At 43.9% G+C, this 18,680-nt stretch overlaps 1 protein-coding gene across 1 annotated transcript; it reads right to left on the bottom strand.

Annotated features, from left to right (window-relative positions):
* Positions 1-1,273: 1,273 nt before the first annotated feature.
* Positions 1,274-18,306, bottom strand: LOC143925039 (uncharacterized). Its single transcript, XM_077449618.1, has 4 exons — positions 17,881-18,306; positions 14,260-14,404; positions 5,549-5,622; positions 1,274-3,614 (listed from the first exon to the last, which is right to left on the bottom strand). Exons 1-4 carry the CDS (start codon positions 18,185-18,187, stop codon positions 3,295-3,297), a joined length of 846 nt encoding a protein of 281 aa, XP_077305744.1. The 5' UTR covers positions 18,188-18,306; the 3' UTR covers positions 1,274-3,294.
* Positions 18,307-18,680: the final 374 nt, after the last annotated feature.

Below are 18,680 nucleotides of genomic sequence, written 5' to 3'. Positions count from 1 at the left end.
TCAGATCTTTCAGAACGTGATGACGTAATTTCGTTACGATGGGACTACGTTCAGGCTAGTAGCCAATAGCTTTGATGTAGAAATTTGATCTGAGCATGCGTGGCACTTGGTCAGATCAAAATTCTCTACACATGATCGGAGTATGTCCGATCGGCCCAGTTGGTCAGGAAATATTTCCAACATGTTGGAAAATTGGGTCAGACGGAGATTCGGACGGAATCAGTCCGATGCATACCACGCACAGTCAGATTATCCGACGACACAGTCCGATAGGACACATTCCGACGAATTCTCCAACCGTGTGTACAAGGCTTAAGGAGAAGGAGCCTGGAGCTTTCAAGCAGAATGGAGCTGAAGTTCAAACATAGCATCAGAATGGGGAAGAAAGGTGATTGTCTGAGTCTGAGTATTTCAAAAACTGCTGATCTACTGCAATTTACGCACACAACCATCTCTAGGGTTTACAGAGAATGGTCTGAAAAAGAGAAAATGTCCAGTGAGCGGAAGTTGTGTGGAGGAAAATGCCTTTTGGATGTCAGAGGTCAGAGGACAATGGGCAAAATGGTTTGAGATAATAGAAAGGCAACAGTAACTCAAATAACTACTCGTTACACCCAAGGTATGCAGAATACTATCTCTGAATGCACAATACATCGAAACTTGAAGCAGATACAGGAGCAGAAGAATACACCGGGTGCCACTCCTGTCAGCTAAGAACAGGAAACTGAGGTTACAATTCACACAGGCTCACCAAAATTGGACAATAGAAGATTGGAAAAATGTTGCCTGGTCTGATGAGTCTCGATTTCAGCTGCCAATTTAAGATAGGTAGGGTCAGAATTTGGCATAAACAACATGAAAGCATGGATCCATCCTGCCTTTTATCAACGCTTCAGGCTGGTGGTGGTGGTGTAATGGTGTGGGGGATATTTTCTTGGCACACTTTGGGCCCCTTAGTACCAATTGAGCATCTATGGTGTGGTAGGGGGCACTAGTGGTAATATAACAAGTTATGACAAAACTACAAAACAGTGAAAAAATAAATAAATACACAAATATAGAAAAATTCCAAAAAATGTTAAACAAATAGCATTGAAGCCAAATGTGATTGCATGAATGTGTAAACAAAAAGTCCCAAGCACAAAAGTTAATTAAATTCAAGAAAAAAAAATTCTTTCAGTGTGGAGATTTCTTCCAAACAAGTAATCAGTGATCCTTCAACAAACACTAGAACAACACCCAAAGTGTAGCAGATAAGTGATCTCATTACCAGAAGGATTTAAGTTCTTTAATTAAAAAGCAAGTCAAATATCGCTTTGGCAGGATAATGCCTGCTCGCATATGATAAGACAGGAGATGTATAGGAACCTTCCTCCTCATTGTGAAAGTCAGGATATGTAAAAACAATGATAGACATCCATAGTGTAATACTGTTTAATTAAAATGTTATAAAAGAGAAAAAGCCAAATGGCTGCTTACATATAAAAGTGCCATTGACCCGGCACTGGGGCTGCTGGCTTGTCTCAAAGTGATGACTACATGTGCCTGCATGACTCCTGGAATATCGGTTTATATGGGCTAACTTTATTGGCTTTTGGGTCTGCATTCATTTTTTAGTGTGAACTCTTGGCGCCACCCTAACACAGGCATCTACTCTAATGACCAGCTATCGGGCACATCCCTGCTGATGCCTAACCCGCACATTACAGGCGTCCTGGAATTTTCTGGTCTGTTTCTTTGCTAATTCTTGGGGGTTCCTCTGGAGTGATTTTCCTCGATAATTCCATCAATGAGGCTCATGAGGTAGCAGCACCTGACAAGCTTGAAATTCATTTTTGGTTTTTTAAAATGAGGCTCCTGAGGAAGCAATAATATTGCGAAACATGTCGAGCAATCTTCTTTAATTTTAAGTGTGATCTTCAGGACCCGTGACCATACTTCAGCAATCATCGTTCTAAACGAGTGGGACTATGTAATTATATTATCAACAATTTCCCACAGGAACCAATAATATTTTTGATGTTATAATATTGCTTGTTAAGGATAAAGTCATGGGCCTGTTGTATATACAATAATTTTGTAATAAGTGTAGTGTCTTTAAAAAAAATATTTGTAGACTGTGTAATATGAACTAATAAAGAAATTGTTATATTTTTGTATCTGTGCCTGAAAAGTCCATATATTTCCATTTCCATAATTTTTGACTATAAAGAGGACGTGGCACAATATATAGTAAGGGTGTTCTGATTGCCACCCAAGGGCTTTAGCAATCAAGAAATTCTTTCTACATGTGCCTGACATTCACCTACGTGGATGGCATGCGTTCCACCGACTGGAAAGACAACCAGAGGGACCGGAAATTATGTGGAAAAAGCGAGACCAGGTACCGACTCGACGTACGCTACGTGATTACGTCTTCAGGAAGCCTGGTCACTGGGGAACGTAATACTTATAGTCTAAGCCCAGACTAATTAAAGGGAAATTGTAAATTAGCAGCCGCGGTGCCGGTTTACATTGCTGGCAAACTATAAAACATTATGGTTAAAATAAGGTGCACAATTGGCAATAATATATTGAACCCCCTAAAATACTGCAGGACAGTCTAGGTGAATAATAAAACTGCGTGAAAGAGTTATAGCGGAATGAACCAAATTAGATAGAATGCTTGAAGAGGGTAATAATATAAGAGAGATAATTCAGATAGCTCAAAAATAGAAGAATCACCATACTTCCACCAAAGGGCAGAAATATGGCAGAATACATAGCTCTAGTAATCATTTGATAAAAAGCAGTTCAAATCCAGCTCTGTGTTCATACCATAAGGCTGCATGGTCCGCATGTATAAATTGCATATCAACGAAGGAGAAAAATTTGCTGTTTGCTAAATTTTATAACGAACTATGAAAACTTTATTTTTTTTCATAATTTTCCATATTTTTTCATTAGTTTAGCAAAAAATAAAAACCACAGCAGTGATTAAATACCACCAAAAGAAAGCTCTATTTGTGTGAAAAAAATGCTAAAAATGTCATTTGGGTACAGTGTAGCATGAACGCGGAATTGTCATTCAAAATGTGACAGCGCTGAAAGCTTAAAATTGGTCTGGGCAGTAGGGGGGCATAATTAATGTCATTTTCTTTTAAAAAGCAACCTTTGAATGTATTACATTTTTGCGCAAAAGTTTAGTTTTAACTATGCTTGTTAAATTATTATAATAATTAATAATATTATTATACACTGATATTTTATAGAAAATCTCAGAACACAAAAACATCAGTGAGGTGACTGTTGCTTTCAGCACAAAATATTTTCATATTTTAACTTGGTCTTTCTCAACAGTTCTAAGTCTTGGTCAATTTGCCCCATCATCATTTTGATTGGTCTCCTGGAAGGATCCTGATTTGCCAATTTCCCAATTTCAGTCTCGGCCTCCTCAATGCACATTGTCAGAAGTTTCAGGACATTCTCATCGGTCTCTCTGGTTCGTGTCCGGTTATTTTCCGTGTAATTTTCCATGGCCACAAAGCGTGTGCAACCAAACTCTACAAATTTGGCCTCAATTTTCTTCCAATTCCCTGAGGAACAGTGCGTGATCACAACAATGGGTTGGATGCCTGTAAATCAAAATTAAATTGTTTATCTGAGTATGTGCGTGTCCCTATTTTGAAGAGAAATATGTAACCAAAGCAAGATCCCACTTTTCTCAAAAATTGTTTGGCGTTAAAATAACTTGTAAGCTACTAAAATATTTATTCCCAAAGCAACATAACCCAATGTTTGTTTTAATTCTCTAAATTGTCCTAAGAACATTATGAGATTTAGTCTGAGTCTGAATAACAAAACTATTGTTGAACCCATTACACACATACATACTGTATGTAGTTACATACATAGATTGAAAAAAGATACATATCTGTTGAATTAAGCCAAAAGACAAAAATGTATAAATGACAGCCCACATCCTCAGTAGGGATAAGCTCAGTGTTCTTTCTGAATGTAAGTTTGGATCAAACACTGGCTCTTTGGAAGCTCATCCAAACATTGAACCTTTAGGGCGTTAGGCGTGGATGAACATAACAGCTTCCAGCTGTACATGGTTACTAAGGAAGCATCCTTACCAGTCACGTAGGCCATTCACTTACATGGTTTTGTTTCACTGGCAGTGATCAGAGGGGCTACATCATTGTCTAAATATAGCCAGATGGCCATATTTGGCCAATACCTTTTTTCAAATATGACCATGGCTATACATGGCCAATTATGTCACCACTTCCATTATAGAGCTGATGATAGCTCGGGAAGCATAAAAGCAAGTGGTACTTTTGGGATCGGTCATGTGCGCATTGTCATTGGGTTTTTGTTTCAATGGGCAGTGGACATCGAGATTGACAATTGACTTATTAGTAGAGGGGCTTCTGGATGCCAATAAACCCCCTGCAAACTCCCACAACCACTGGCCAGGGTTGTAGGGAAGAGGCCCTTATTCGCATCAACATGGGCACAAGATGCTTTGCCAGGGAGATTCCTTCTTGGCAAGGTATCCTCCTATGTTGAGGGCTTGTGGCCTGGTATGGTTCAGGGAAAAGGTTGCACATTTGCCCCCCCCCTTCTTTCCTTGCCATCCAAGTTGTGTGCTCAGATTTGTATGGATTTATTGGGGTACGTCACACTTTTTTTTGTGGTTCTTTGGTCCAGTCATGGGTCCTTTTCCCCATATCATGCTCCTGTAGATGGGCAGGTCTGAATGATGCTGCATTCTCCTGTTAGTCTATGTGGGTGTGATTATGTGTTCCAGGGCAGATCCACGAAGGCTGGGCGCCAAGGTGAATGATACTGGCTATCATTCAACCCAAAAGACTAATGGTGGAGAAAAATACTGCAGTACAGCTCCAGATGAAAGGTAATGCAGCAAATGCTTCTTTTTCATTTTTAAATGCCAAAGCTTTTTATTTTTTTTTAATGATTAAACTTCAGCTTTAAGCCTGACCATTTGTATGCTCCATTCTATCCATACAAGCTGTAGGAGCTGTATACAGGCTCTATATATAGAAATTAAAAATAGCTGGGGGTGTTTTTACATTTGTTAAATATTTACTTACTTTATTTAATTTTTTTTTTACTTTTTATTTGTATTTTCTCATGTAATTTTATTGATATCACAAGGGGGCTAACAGCTTTAGGTAGTGAAAAATCTTCTTTATGGAGACATCAGGGGATCTATTAGACACCTGAATTCTCCCCTTCCCTCTAATTCAACTAACCAATCACAGAGCGTGGAGGAGGCAGAATTTCACAACACTGTACAAGTGATCACTTTGGCAAAACAGCACAATGCCAGTTGAAAAAAATGCTGCAAAGGTCAATGACCATGTGCTAATGCATTTACGTTAATATGTACGTCAGTTAGCCAGTAGTTAAATAATGACGGGAAATCTGACTTTGGGCAATATTTGCGATCACAGTTATTTGTATTGTCAGGAAACTGTCAACATCTTTTAAAGGTTGCTGCAAAACTTCAGAGACCCAGAAGTGCATGGACTGGGATTACCTGTGATTTGGTGCACACTGGTCAAAATGTTTTCTATCTCAGAGCCTTCCATGTCATTCCATCCACGATAACAGCTGAAACAGGAAACAAATCAGCAATGCTGTTATTCAAGTTCGTTAAGAAAATAAACATGTGCTCACATACTCATATCTGCTTTGTACAGCAAGCTTTATGCCAGGTCCAAAGGTAGCCATATAGGTAGAAGACACATAAGGTAGGACCCAAGGTCTTGATCAAAGCTGCCAATAGTCAAGTGGGGTGCCTTGCCCAAAACACAAAGCTCATACTTAGCTGGGAACCTCCCCAGTTGGAACAGTTAAGCCGCGTACACACGGAGAGGACTGTCTGGCCAACTTAGTCCGTCAGACAATCCGACGGACAGTCCGTCATACTTTCGAATGAACGGACTTGACCACACACACCACTTTTTGAGCGGACTAATACGGCGTACTAAGTCTGCCATACTATCCGCCCTACTTTTGAAATGAACGGACTCGCCCACACACGCGGAGGAAAGTCCGCTCATTTCGAGCGCGTCTCCAGGTAGGCGGGGCCCGCGAAGGAGACGTCGCGGGCCCCGCCGCCTGGTATGGACTTAAAGGGGAACCCCAACGCCGAAAAAAATTGGCGTGGGGGTCCCCCCCAAGTCCACAACAGACCCTTGTCCGAGCACGCTACCCGGCCGGCCAGGAAAGGGGGGCGAGCGAGCACCCCCCCTCCTGAGCCGTACCAGGCCGCGTGCCCTCAACATGGGGGGGTGCCTTGGGGAAGGGGGGGCCGCGCGGCCCCCCCACCCCAAAGCACCTTGTCCCCATGTTGATGAGGACAAGGGCCTCTTCCCGACAACCCTGGCCGTTGGTTGTCGGGGTCTGCGGGCGGGGGGCTTATCGGAATCCGGGAGCCCCCTTTAATAAGGGGGCCCCCGGATACCGGCCCCCCACCCTATGTGAATGAGTATGGGGTACAATGTACCCCTACCCATTCACCTGTAAAATAAAAGTATAAAAAAAACACAACACACGAGATAAAATACTTTATTGCACAGCTCCGGGGGTCTTCCGTCTTCGGGGGTCTTCTCGCCGGACTCCGCCGCTATCATCTTGTAGCTCTTTTGCTAGCGGAGGAGTCCGGCTTTCTTCCTCGCCGCCGGCCTCTTCTCCCGACTTCGGGGGTCTTGTCCCCCTCTTCGGTTCTTCTGCCGGGCCACCGCGCCTTCTTATAGCTCTTTTACAGGCGGTGGCCCGGTCTTCTGTCGCCGCCGTCGCCGCCATCGCCGCCGCCTTCCGTTCTTCTTCTTCTTCTTCTTCTCCAGGAGATGTTGCCTTGACGATCTCTCTGGCCGGAATGCCAGGGACGCACTGCGCGGCCACTTATATAGGGACAATGGGGCGGTGTCACATGGCTTTATGTCACATGGGTTGGTCACATGGGTTGATGTCACATGGGGACTATGACATCGTAAGGGGCGGGGTCACCATGTGACACCAACCCATGTGACATAAAGCCATGTGACACCGCCCCATTGTCCCTATATAAGTGGCCGCGCAGTGCGTCCCTGGCATTCCGGCCGGAGAGATCGTCGAGGCAACATCTCCTGGAGAAGAAGAAGAAGAAGAAGAAGAACGGAAGGCGGCGGCGACGGCGGCGACAGAAGACCGGGCCACCGCCTGTAAAAGAGCTATAAGAAGGCGCGGTGGCCCGGCAGAAGAACCGAAGAGGGGGACAAGACCCCCGAAGTCGGGAGAAGAGGCCGGCGGCGAGGAAGAAAGCCGGCCTCCTCCGCTAGCAAAAGAGCTACAAGAAGATAGCGGAGGAGTCCGGCGAGAAGACCCCCGAAGACGGAAGACCCCCGGAGCTGTGCAATAAAGTATTTTATCTTGTGTGTTGTGTTTTTTTTGTACTTTTATTTTACAGGTGAATGGGTAGGGGTACATTGTACCCCATACTCATTCACATAGGGTGGGGGGCCGGTATCCGGGGGCCCCCTTATTAAAGATAAGCCCCCCGCCCGCAGACCCCGACAACCAACGGCCAGGGTTGTCGGGAAGAGGCCCTTGTCCTCATCAACATGGGGACAAGGTGCTTTGGGGTGGGGGGGCCGTCTCCTTCGCGGGCCCCGCCTACCTGGATACCCGCTCGAAATGAGCGGACTTTTCTCTGGGCGGGAAAAGTCCGCTCATTTCAAAAGTACGGCGGACTGGCACACACGGGCGGATTGTCCGCCGAAATGCGAGTCCGACGGACAGTATTACGGAAATTCCGAAATACTTAGTCCGCCAGACTGCACGCTGAAAAGGTCCGCTGAAGCCCACACACGAGCGGACTGTCCGCTGAAATGTGTTTCGGCGGACTAAGTAGGCCAGACAGTCCGCCCATGTGTACGCGGCTTTAGAAGGATGGTGCATTGAAACCTTAAAATAAGTAGGTGGCTTTGTGACTTGGTGCATAGGATAAGTGGGTGGCAGAGGGCCCAGAGGGAGGGGAGATCTAAGGAGAGAATGGATTATGTAACACTTAGTTGGGATCATATAAGTTTAAGAGAAATATAAGTAGTTTTGTTATTGAATTACCATCTTTATTTGGAAAGATTTCCATATCAGTCTTAAAGAAGCAGCAGCTGTTGAGAAAATTGTTGGGTTCCACAATAGAACTGTCCCGCCAAAGAAAAAGAGCATTTGGAAGCCATAGCTCCCACCACAAAACCAGGTTCCACTCTCTCAGTAGCAGTTGGGGGAGTCTCAATCTTGATGTTGCAAGTTTCATAAAGCTACATAATATATAGGTTTAACCCTTTCATGACTAAGCCTATTTTTGGTGTTTACAAGTTCAAATCTATATTTTTTGCTAAAAAATTACTTGGAACCCCCAAACATTATATATATATTTTTTAGCAGAGACTCTAGAGAATAAAACTGTGATTGTTGCAATATTTTATGTGACACAGTATTTGCGCAGCGGTGTATTAAATGCCACTTTTTTGGAAAAGGGACACTTTCATGAATTTTTAAAAAATGAAACAGTAAAGTTAGCCTGATTTATTTGCACAATGAAAGATAATGTTATGCCGAGTAAATAGATACCAAACATGTCACACTTTATAATTGCACGCACTCGTGGAATGACGACAAACTGCGGTACCTAAAAATCTCAATAGGTGAAATTTTTTAAAAAAAATCCGGTTACCAGGTTAGAGTTACAGAGGAGGTCTAGTGCTAGAATTATTGCTCTCGCTCTGATGATCGCGGTGATACCTCACATGAGTGATTTGAACACCGTTTACATATGCGGGCACGACTTCCGTATGCGTTTTCTTTGCTGCGCGAGCTCATGGCGACAGGGGGGGGGCTTTAATTTTTTTTTCTTATTTATTTTATTTATTTTACAATTAATAAATTGTTTTTTTGTTTTTGTTTTTTATTTTGATCACTTTTATTGCTGTCACAAGGAATGTAAACATCCCTTGTAACAGTAATAGGTGGTGACAGGTACTCTTTATGGAGGAATCGGGGGGCTAAAAGATCCCCGATCCCTCCTTTGCACTTCAAAGTATTCAGATCGCCGTTTTCGGCGATTCTGAATAGTGTATATATTTTAAAATCTGGCGCCATTGGCAGCCAAGTAAACCGTGTTTACAATTAGGAGACTGGAATGACGCAGCTTACGGCTTCATTCCAGTCCCTCCGTAGCCGCTGGAAGCGGCGGATTGTGCATCGGTGCTCCCGATTGAACGGGAGCCCCGGTAAGAGCCGCGGGAGGTGGCGGGAGGGGGGGGACATGCCCTCCCGCTCCTCTGGCATAACAGCCGAGCGGCTTTTAGCCGCATCGGTTGTTATGGCTGGAAAGCCAATCGCCCGCTCTGAAAAATGGTACCGGGATGATGCCTGCAGGTGTGGGGTTAAAGATTTAAGATTAATTTAAAATTAATTTATTCTCGTTGTGAATAAACACCACAACAAAATTACAAACAATGAGAGGAAATTCATCCCAAATAAAATCACAACCAACTACACACACATCACAAAAAAAACATTTTTTACCTAACCTAAAGTTAACCTCTTCACTTGCGCGCTATAGCCAAAAGACAGCTACAGAACGGGCTTAAAATTGGCAGGAGGGCATCCATGTACGTCCTCCCAAATACAGGGGGCGTGCGTGGCATGCTCTGTGATCAGCGAGTCCATGAGAATCAGCTGATCATAGATCGGAGTAAGGGGCCGATCCCGACCCCTTACCAGGTGATCAGCTGTCAGCCAATGACAGCTGATCACGTGATGTAAACAGAGCCGGTTATAGGCTATTTTTACTGGCTTCTGTCAGGGGGACATCGGTCCTGAACAGAGCCACTGCCGCCTCATCTGTGCCCACCAGTGCCACCTACCAATGCAAATCATTACTGCCCATCAGTGCCCACCAGTGCCACCTATAAATCCCCACCAGTGCCACCTACCAGTGCCGATCAGTGCTGACAATTAGTGCCCATCAGTGCCTCATCATCAGTGCTGCCTATCAGTGCCTACCAGTGCCGCCTATAAATCCCCACCAGTGCCACCTACCAGTGCCGATCAGTGCTGCCAATCACTGCCCATCAGTACCTTATCATCAGTGCTGCCTATCAGGGTCACCCACCAGTGCCTATCAGTGCCACCTATCAGTGCCACCTATTAGTGCCCTTCAGTGCCGCCCATCAGTGCTACCTATCAGTGCCACCTATTAATGCCATCTATCAGTGCCACCTCATCTGTTCAAAATTGAAGATTCCAGCGTTCTTATGTTTAGGTTAAATCTTTTGTAAAGGCACTTTAAAATAATAAACATGTTACACTCATCTGCAATAGTATTGCACAGAGCAACCCCGAATCTCTTCTTCTGGGGTCCCCCTGTTGGTGATCTTGTCTCCTCCTCTTATGTGTCTGCCCCATAACAAGCACTTGCTATGATAGCAGGCATCCATTGACACACACACAGCATTGAACCATGCTATGTGTGTGTCAATGGACATCTGCCACCATAGCTGAGTCACCCCAACGCTCACAGAATTTGACTGTGGGCCAGTTCACACCATAGAAATGCAGTTCGGATGCGTTCCAGATGCTTTTCTGAGTGCGCGTTTTTGACTAGTTTTTGATGCATTCCAGTGCGTTTCCGACGCAGTCCAGTGCATTCCCCCCTCCCCTCTTTTTTCTTAACATTAAATAAAGACATGAGTGTTCCAGTGCATATTTGGTTCGTTTAGGTGCGTTCCAGTGCGTTTTTGATGCTTTCTACAGCGTTCCAGTACAGTCCAGTGATGGTAGAATGCAGCATGTTCTACTTTCCTTCTGGAACTGAAAGGCACTGGAACTGCAAGCACTGGTGTAAACTATGCCATTGGAAATCATATAACCTACTTTCCATGCATTTTGATGCAGAAAAAAAACGCACTGGACTGCATGTGGTGTGAGCTAGCCCTGACAGCAGCAGGAGCCAATGACTCCTGCTGCTCTCAGCCAAGCTTGTGAGAGCGGAAAGAGGGGAGAGAAGACCGGCAGACTCGCACATCGCCGGATCGCTACAGGTAAGTATTTGGGGGTGGGCAATGAACACCAAATGGCTAACCATAACCGTAAGTAACTCCTGCGCTGTCAAGATGAAGGTGAAGATAGGGGGCTAAATACACTGCAGCAAGCACCTGAATAACTGATCCTAAGCAGAAAAAAAAAATATATATATGTATACGTGATGGCGTTGCGCTGTGTGTGGTATACAAATGCGTATCAACTCAATATACAAAATATATAAAATACCATGTGATGAAAAAAAGTCTAGAGACAAATATATGAAATCTATATAACAAAAGGTGACATCGAACGAATAAGTGAACAAATAAATAAACAGTGTGATAAAGTCCAACATGCACCACTGAGTGTGCAATAAAGCTGGATAAAACCAATATAGTCCGGTAGTGAGAGTGATAAAACAAGAAACAAATTCCACCGTAACAGTCTGAAATAATGTTCCACACAAATATTGAATCCCTCCACGGTGAGCAATCAATTGATCGGTGCCCAGCTAATCTTCTAATGGTGGCACCTCTGTGTGCACAAGCCTTTTGACCAGCTCCAGTGAACTTAAATGATCGTGGTCTCAGTATGTGGGGTTTAAAGAAAAAAAGGCAGCCCATAGCGTAATCCCCCATGAGGTAGTTTGTGGTGACACACATAATAAATTAACTCACTTATTATATATAATAGCTGCCATCAATCCATGAGTGCCAAGCTCATATCCTTCTGCCCAGATTTTGTAGGTTATTGGAAAAGGTTAGTGTGATGCCACGTACACACGACCGGACTTTCTGGCAGACTAGTCCGATTGTTTAAAAAAAAATAAAAAATCTGACGGACCTAGAAATAGAACATGTTTCAAATCTATCCGACGGACTCAATTCCGACAGACTAAAATCGGGAAAACCGTTTGTCTGTGTGCTGGTCCGACGGACCAAATACAACACAAGGGAAGCTATTGGCTACTGGCTATTGAACTTCCTTGTTTAGTCCCGTTTACGTCATCAAGTTCAAAACAGACTTTCGTGTGTGGTCAAGTCCGTTCATACGGAAAGTCCGTCGGAACTCCGACAAAAGTCCATCGGGAAGACCATCGGACCTAGTCTGCCGGAAAGTCCGGTCGTGTGTGCGCAGCATTAGGGTTACAGGGAGGGTAAAGGCCTGTGTCAATGGGCTTTGGTCTTGTGTTGATGGCATTGGTTTGACATCAGGTTGAAATGCTTCAGAGATCGTTCAGACTTCACTGACAGGTGCAGTTAACTTCCTTCTGACCTGTTAATGCAGAACTCATTAACCACTAGAAATCAGCGCTATAGCCGAATGAGGGCTACAGCGCGGATCTGCTTTGCTATTGACGTCGTCCCGTGCACGAGAGGCCTGCGCCCCCCCCCCCCCGAGGGGCTCGCGCGGCTCACTCTGTGATCAGCGAGTCTGTGAGATCCCGACCCCTTACCACGTGATCAGCTATCAGCCAATGACAGCTGATCATGTGATGACAACAGAGCCGATCACTGGTGGCCGTGAGAGGGACATCAGTCCCGATCACGGTGAGCTGGCGCCAGCTCATTAGTGCCCACCTGTCCCCTGCCTGTGCCACCTAAGAATAGGCAACAGTGCCGCCTATCAGTGCCCACAGTGCCACCCATCAGTGCCCATAGTACCACCCATCAGTGCCCACAGTGCCACCTATCAGCACCCACAATCTGCCTTAAAAACAGTGCTGCACCTCAGTGCCACATATCAGTGCCCATCAGTGCCACCCATCAGTGCCACCTATCAGAGCCACCTATCAGTGCCCATCATTCCTATCTATCAGGGGTACCTATCAGTGCCCATCAGTGCCACCCATTCGTGCCACCCATCAGTGCCATCTTATCTGTGCCCATCTTTTCCCATCAGTGCCGCCTTATCTGTCCCCATCAGTGTCACCTTATCTGTGCCTATCAGTGCCGCCTTAACTCTGGCTATCAGTGCCCATCAGTGCAGCCTATCAGTGCCCATCAGTGGCCACCAGTGCCGCCTCATCAGCGCATATCAATGAAGGAGAAAAATGACCTGTTTGCTAAATTTTATAACAAACTATTAAACATTTTTTGCATCTTTTTTTGTTTGTTTAGCAAAAAATAAAACTCCCAGCTGTAATTAAATACCACCAAAAGAAAGCTCTATTTGTGGGAAAAAATGATAAAAATGTCATTTGTGTACAGTGTTGTATGCCCGCGCAATTGTCATTCAAAGTGCGTCAGAGCTGAAAGCTGAAAATTGGTCTGGGCAGGAGGGGGGTTTAAGTGCCCAGTAAGCAAGTGGTTAAAACAAATAAAAGCCCTAAGGCCGCGTACACACGGGCGGACTGACCGCCCAACTAGGTTCGTCAAACAGTTTGACAAACAGTCCGTTCAAAATTTGCATGAGCGGACTTGACCACACACGACGAACGAACAGTCCGCTGAAAACTTGCGAGATGACGTGAACGGCACGTACGACAGGACGAGAAATTCGGCGTACGATACACTGCAATGCAACCTTCGCCGTGTAAATTCTTTCTGAGCATGCGCGAGACTTAGTTTGCCGAACAAGCCTACACACGAGCGGACTGTTCGCTCAAACCAAGTTTCAGCGGACAGTCTTACGGAAATTCCGAAAAACTTTGTTCGTCAGACTGTCCGCTGAAACTGTCCGCTGAAGCCCACACACGAGCGGACTGTCCGCTGAAACACTGTTCAGCGGACAAAGTTGGACGAACATTCCGCCCGTGTGTACGCGGCCTTAGTGTGCAGGTTAATGAAGAGTTCAGTGTGAGAATAAAGATTGAGTACTAGTGTAAAGATTGAGTACTAGTGTAAAGGTTAGTGTCAGCTTTACAGAAAAAAAAATAGTGCTAGGTTTAAAGGGGGCGAGGATTTGGGTTACAGAAAGGGTTATTGTTAGGCTGCAGGGAGGATTACTGTAAGGGGAGTCATCCAAAATACTTGATTTAAAGCTAATCTATCATATCATAATACCTCCTAATGCAGGAGGGAAGATTTGAGCATTGGACTATGTGAAACATATACAATGGCAGGGGGATAACCAAAGCATCACCCTTTAAGTTATTTTTTCATGCTGTCATATATTTACCCTGCAACGTAAAACAATGCCATCATGAAATGTATTGTCTCACTACATGCTTACCTGTAAACAAACACAGGAACAACAAAATCCTCTTGTCGGGTTCCTTGCTGCTGCTTCCTTGTTTCTTTCTGCTGCTTAAATTGCCTAATGGATTCTATAAGATTCTTCTCACGCCAGGTCACTTCCCCCAAACTCCGCAGCTGCCCTAATATGGGAGGACACACACACACACATAACACAATAGGAATACCTGATTGTTTTGTCCAATGCAAAACTAGATGATATTTTTATCAGACACATTTCATAAGACATAACTTAGAATGTAAATTGCATGATTTCATTCCAAAAACGTTCTGACCACATGGCATTCGGCTTTAAAAGGTACAGCTCAGATATTTTTTGAGAAAGGCACACTTCATGACCTAAATACTCTCAATGTCCTCAACGAAGACAACCCAAGGCTTTATTGGATGTATTTTAAATACACTTCCTGCACTCCCTACAACACAGACAACTTTATGCATGTACACTCAACTGATTCAATATCACTGATTCAATATCACACCTGATATCATTATTATATGCAGGTCTGCCCCAATCCACTTCCCCTAGTGACATATCCAACTCCCAAGAATGGGAAACAGATCTTGCCCTAAACCTTAAAACCTCAAGATGTGGCCAATGACTGGAAGAGTATCAAAAGCTCTACCAGCATCAACATGCAGGAGACTAAACTACAAGCTCAGGTCCCAATGGTACTGAACCCCTACAGTGCTACATCAAATATCTCCGAACATCCCAGACAAATGTCAGAGATGCCACGATGAACTGCAGGGTATCCTTTTCCACAATTGGTAGCAATGTTCGCTGATACAACCATACTGGGTTGAGATGCACTGCCTCATCAGCAAAATGACTGACATCACAATACCCAGCCCTGTCTCTATTACAGCACACTAACACGACCATGAAACAATACAAACATTTACCGATACTCCATTTACTGAACGCAGCTGTTGAAATGACAATACCTTATAACCGTTCAATTGGTTTTCCCAGATAAATTCACTACCACCATGGAAGAACTAACTAACATTAGTCATGATAACATGACCCACTTCATCCAGTCCTGGTACAAATGGCATCTCTATAAATATACAGCTTTTTACCAACACATAATGTACCACCCTTCTCAGCTTCCTCATCTTCCTAAACCATTATCAGATTTCAGATAATAAAGGACTAAAGCCAAGATAAACCCAACAACATGCTCTGGGGTCCACAATCTTGCCAATATACCCTAATGCAGTCAGATCGTAGACATGTCTGGGGTACCTGTGTCTTCACAAAGGCCCCCCCCCAAAACCATCCCCATCCTCTCCCTGAACACCCCCCCCCCCCCCTTCCCACTCCTTGTCTTACCATATTTTTATCACAAGATTTTCCTGTCTTTTCTTTGTCTGGTGTCTTTCTTTCCCCATACCCTCCTAATTTGTATATCTTCCATATCCCCCCTCCCCAAAAAAGCCATCTACACTAGATTTCCCCTATTATTCCTCTTCTTCTCAATTGCCCCCATCTTATAGCCCATCCCACTCTTTCAGGTCATTCTCATGTATCTGAATGAACACCCAGAACCTCATCAGCACACTTTGATGACTATCAAAGCAATGGTGATAATATGTATTATTGTCATTATCCTTTTAATACTATGTAACTCCTTGCACTGATAAGTTTCTTGTCAAAAATGTTTTGAAAAGGTTTTGTTTCCTAATAAAATATCTTGGAAATATCACCCAATCAGCAGTCATCATACTACACAGAAATGTAATTGGTTGTTTTAGATTTGGGAACATTGTGATGTATGTAACGTTGATGGTCTCAAAAAACAAATGGCGCAAAACAAGTGCATAAATGGTTTCATAGCTGGTAAGGTCAAATAAAGACACCAGTCCATCTATATCAACCTGAGTGTGTGTGTGTTTATGTTACTACTATTTTCAATATTCCTGGACTTTGTGTTCGCTGAGAAACACATCTAAACATTTTTTTTATTTACCCACACTCCTAACTATGGAAGGGAATTCCACATCCTTACTGCTCTAACAGTAAAGAACCCTTTATGCAGTTTAAGCTCTAAAAGAACCCTTTACGCAGTTTAACCTCCCTGGCGGTATGATTATTTCTGATTTTATGTGCTGAAAGCGGTACAATTACTTTGCATGAAAACTATCTTAAATCTGTTCAAACCAGAGTCTAGTATGGAATAGTTTATAATATAATAAATAACTATAACAAATAATAATAAAAATGATTCAATAATGTAATCAAATCCAAAAATACAGAAATTTGCTCATTTGCAGAATTGTCGCTGTCATTAGATTTAGTGTTTGATGACGAATTTCCCCACAAATCGCTATCCCTCAATTCTGCAAGTGATTCTAATTTATTATCGCTGTTTTCTAGTTGGTCTAAAATCACTTTTGACATAAAGGGACACTTTTTGGTTGCTATGGACAATCTCCAAATTCCAGGAAGAAAAAACAGTATTTATAATGTAAAAGTGCATGCAGGGCACTGCACAGAACACTAGGGAGAAAGGGGATGTGTATTTTTTGTATACAGTACAGTATACTGTATGTGTTTTTTTAAAAACGTTTTTGAATTTGGCGCCGATCTCCGCTCCCGCACGTCGTAACGTTGCAGGGAATGGAGCTCAGCAGCACTCGGGCACTGTGTCAATCGAGCGGAGGACAGCTCGCACACACAGTGGGGGGGCTATCGCAGGATCCAGGGGACAAGGTAACTAAATTTCCCTGTATCCTGCAATGCGATCCCGAGTCTGACTCGGGGTTACCGCTAGTGGTACTGACATTCCACCCCGAGCCAGACTCGGGAATACCGCCAGGGAGGTTGAGATTGAACTGCTTCTCATCCAACTTCATTGTGTGGCCTTCTTTAGAGACCTCAGGTTAAATTGTTTCCAAGATTCACCATTCAAGGATTTTCATATCACTATCCTATCTCCTCTTAAAGGTTTACTAAACCCTTTTTTTTTTATAACAAACATGTCATACTTACCTCCACCTCCACTGTGAAGTTGGTTTTGCACAGAGTGGCCCCTGAGCCTCCTCTTCTGGGGTCCCTCAATGGCGCTGGTGGCTCCCTCTCTTCTCGAGTGCCCCATCAGAAAAGCTCTCTCCTTCAGGACACCCACGTTCCCGTGTCCTGCTGCTGTAAAAATATTGACACAGACAGCAGGACTCGGCCCCGGCGCCCACGTCATTGGATTTGATTGACAGCAGCGGGAGACAATAGCTGCGCAGCTATCAATCTATCCAATCAGGACACGAGACACCAGCCATAGCTGGTGTGCTCGTCCCCGGGGCAAGAAAGACACTACTTGAGTAACATCTTACACATTATTCAAAAGAATTGGGTTAACTTTACTGTTCATTTTAAATTAATTTAAAGTGTGTGTGTGTGTGTGTGGGGGGGGGGGGGGCAGATATAGGATCTGACCCAGGTGCCAAATAATGCTCTAGGTACACCCCTGCTGACAGGGGTTCTAATCCCTCTCCACTCTATCCACAAGTTTAAAAAAAATAAAAGTTTTTCCATTAGTGATACTTTAATGGAGTGCTGAGAGAGGCTAATTGTAGTACAGTATGATATACTCACTGAACTGAGCATTGATCTCCAACTTCTCAGCTTCATTCAGCTTATTAAGCCCTCGGTTGTCCAACATGACCAGGTTGGGTGTCAGCGGATATTCCTGTCTGGCTGTGGTCACTTCTTCATCATTGGATGCAGATCGTGCCAAGTTCTGGTACGCTTGATCCCCCATTACATAGAAGCAGGAGTTGATCATGGCAGATTTCCCGTGTCCTGCCATTCCAAACACCTGAAGGAGAACCCTTCTTCTATGGTTGGGATTCTGCAGAGTGTGACCTGGAACATAGCCCAGGATCCTCTGCCTCTGATCCATTGCAGGGTCGCCAAAGAGCAAATAAAAAAAAATTGTAATAAACACTTCAAATGAAAGCAGAAAGAAGAACTAATAATAAAAGAATGTAAGCACGTAAACTTTTAGAAAGCAAAACTGAAAGTAAAGTCCAAAATGAAAGTAAGGATTTGAAGTGTGGGGGCTGGGTGTGGAAGGATCGTCAAATCCTGTTGTTGAATGTGATGACAGTTTATTTTGCAGAATTCAGCATTAATAGAAACATATTAAGGGAGATTTACTAAAACCGGTGAGCTCGGAATCTGGTGTTGCTTTGCATGGTAGCCGATCGGTTTCTAACTTAAATTAAGCTTTGGCAATAAAACCTGGAAGCTGATTGGTTTCTATGCAGAGCTGCACCAGATTTTTCACGCTCCCGCTTTAGTAAATAACCCCCATTGTGAACAGACTTCACATTTTCTCAATGTAAATTGCATTTAGGGGAGGATTTACTAAAGGAAAAAAGACTGTACACTTT

Source organism: Lithobates pipiens, unplaced genomic scaffold (assembly GCF_037356315.1).
Source record: "Lithobates pipiens isolate NorthernLeopardFrog02 unplaced genomic scaffold, aLitPip1_a1.2 Scaffold_22, whole genome shotgun sequence".
In the NCBI taxonomy this organism is placed as follows: Eukaryota; Metazoa; Chordata; class Amphibia; order Anura; family Ranidae; genus Lithobates; species Lithobates pipiens.
Note: the sequence above shows the minus strand (reverse complement) of the source record. Positions and strands in the feature narration are given on the sequence as shown.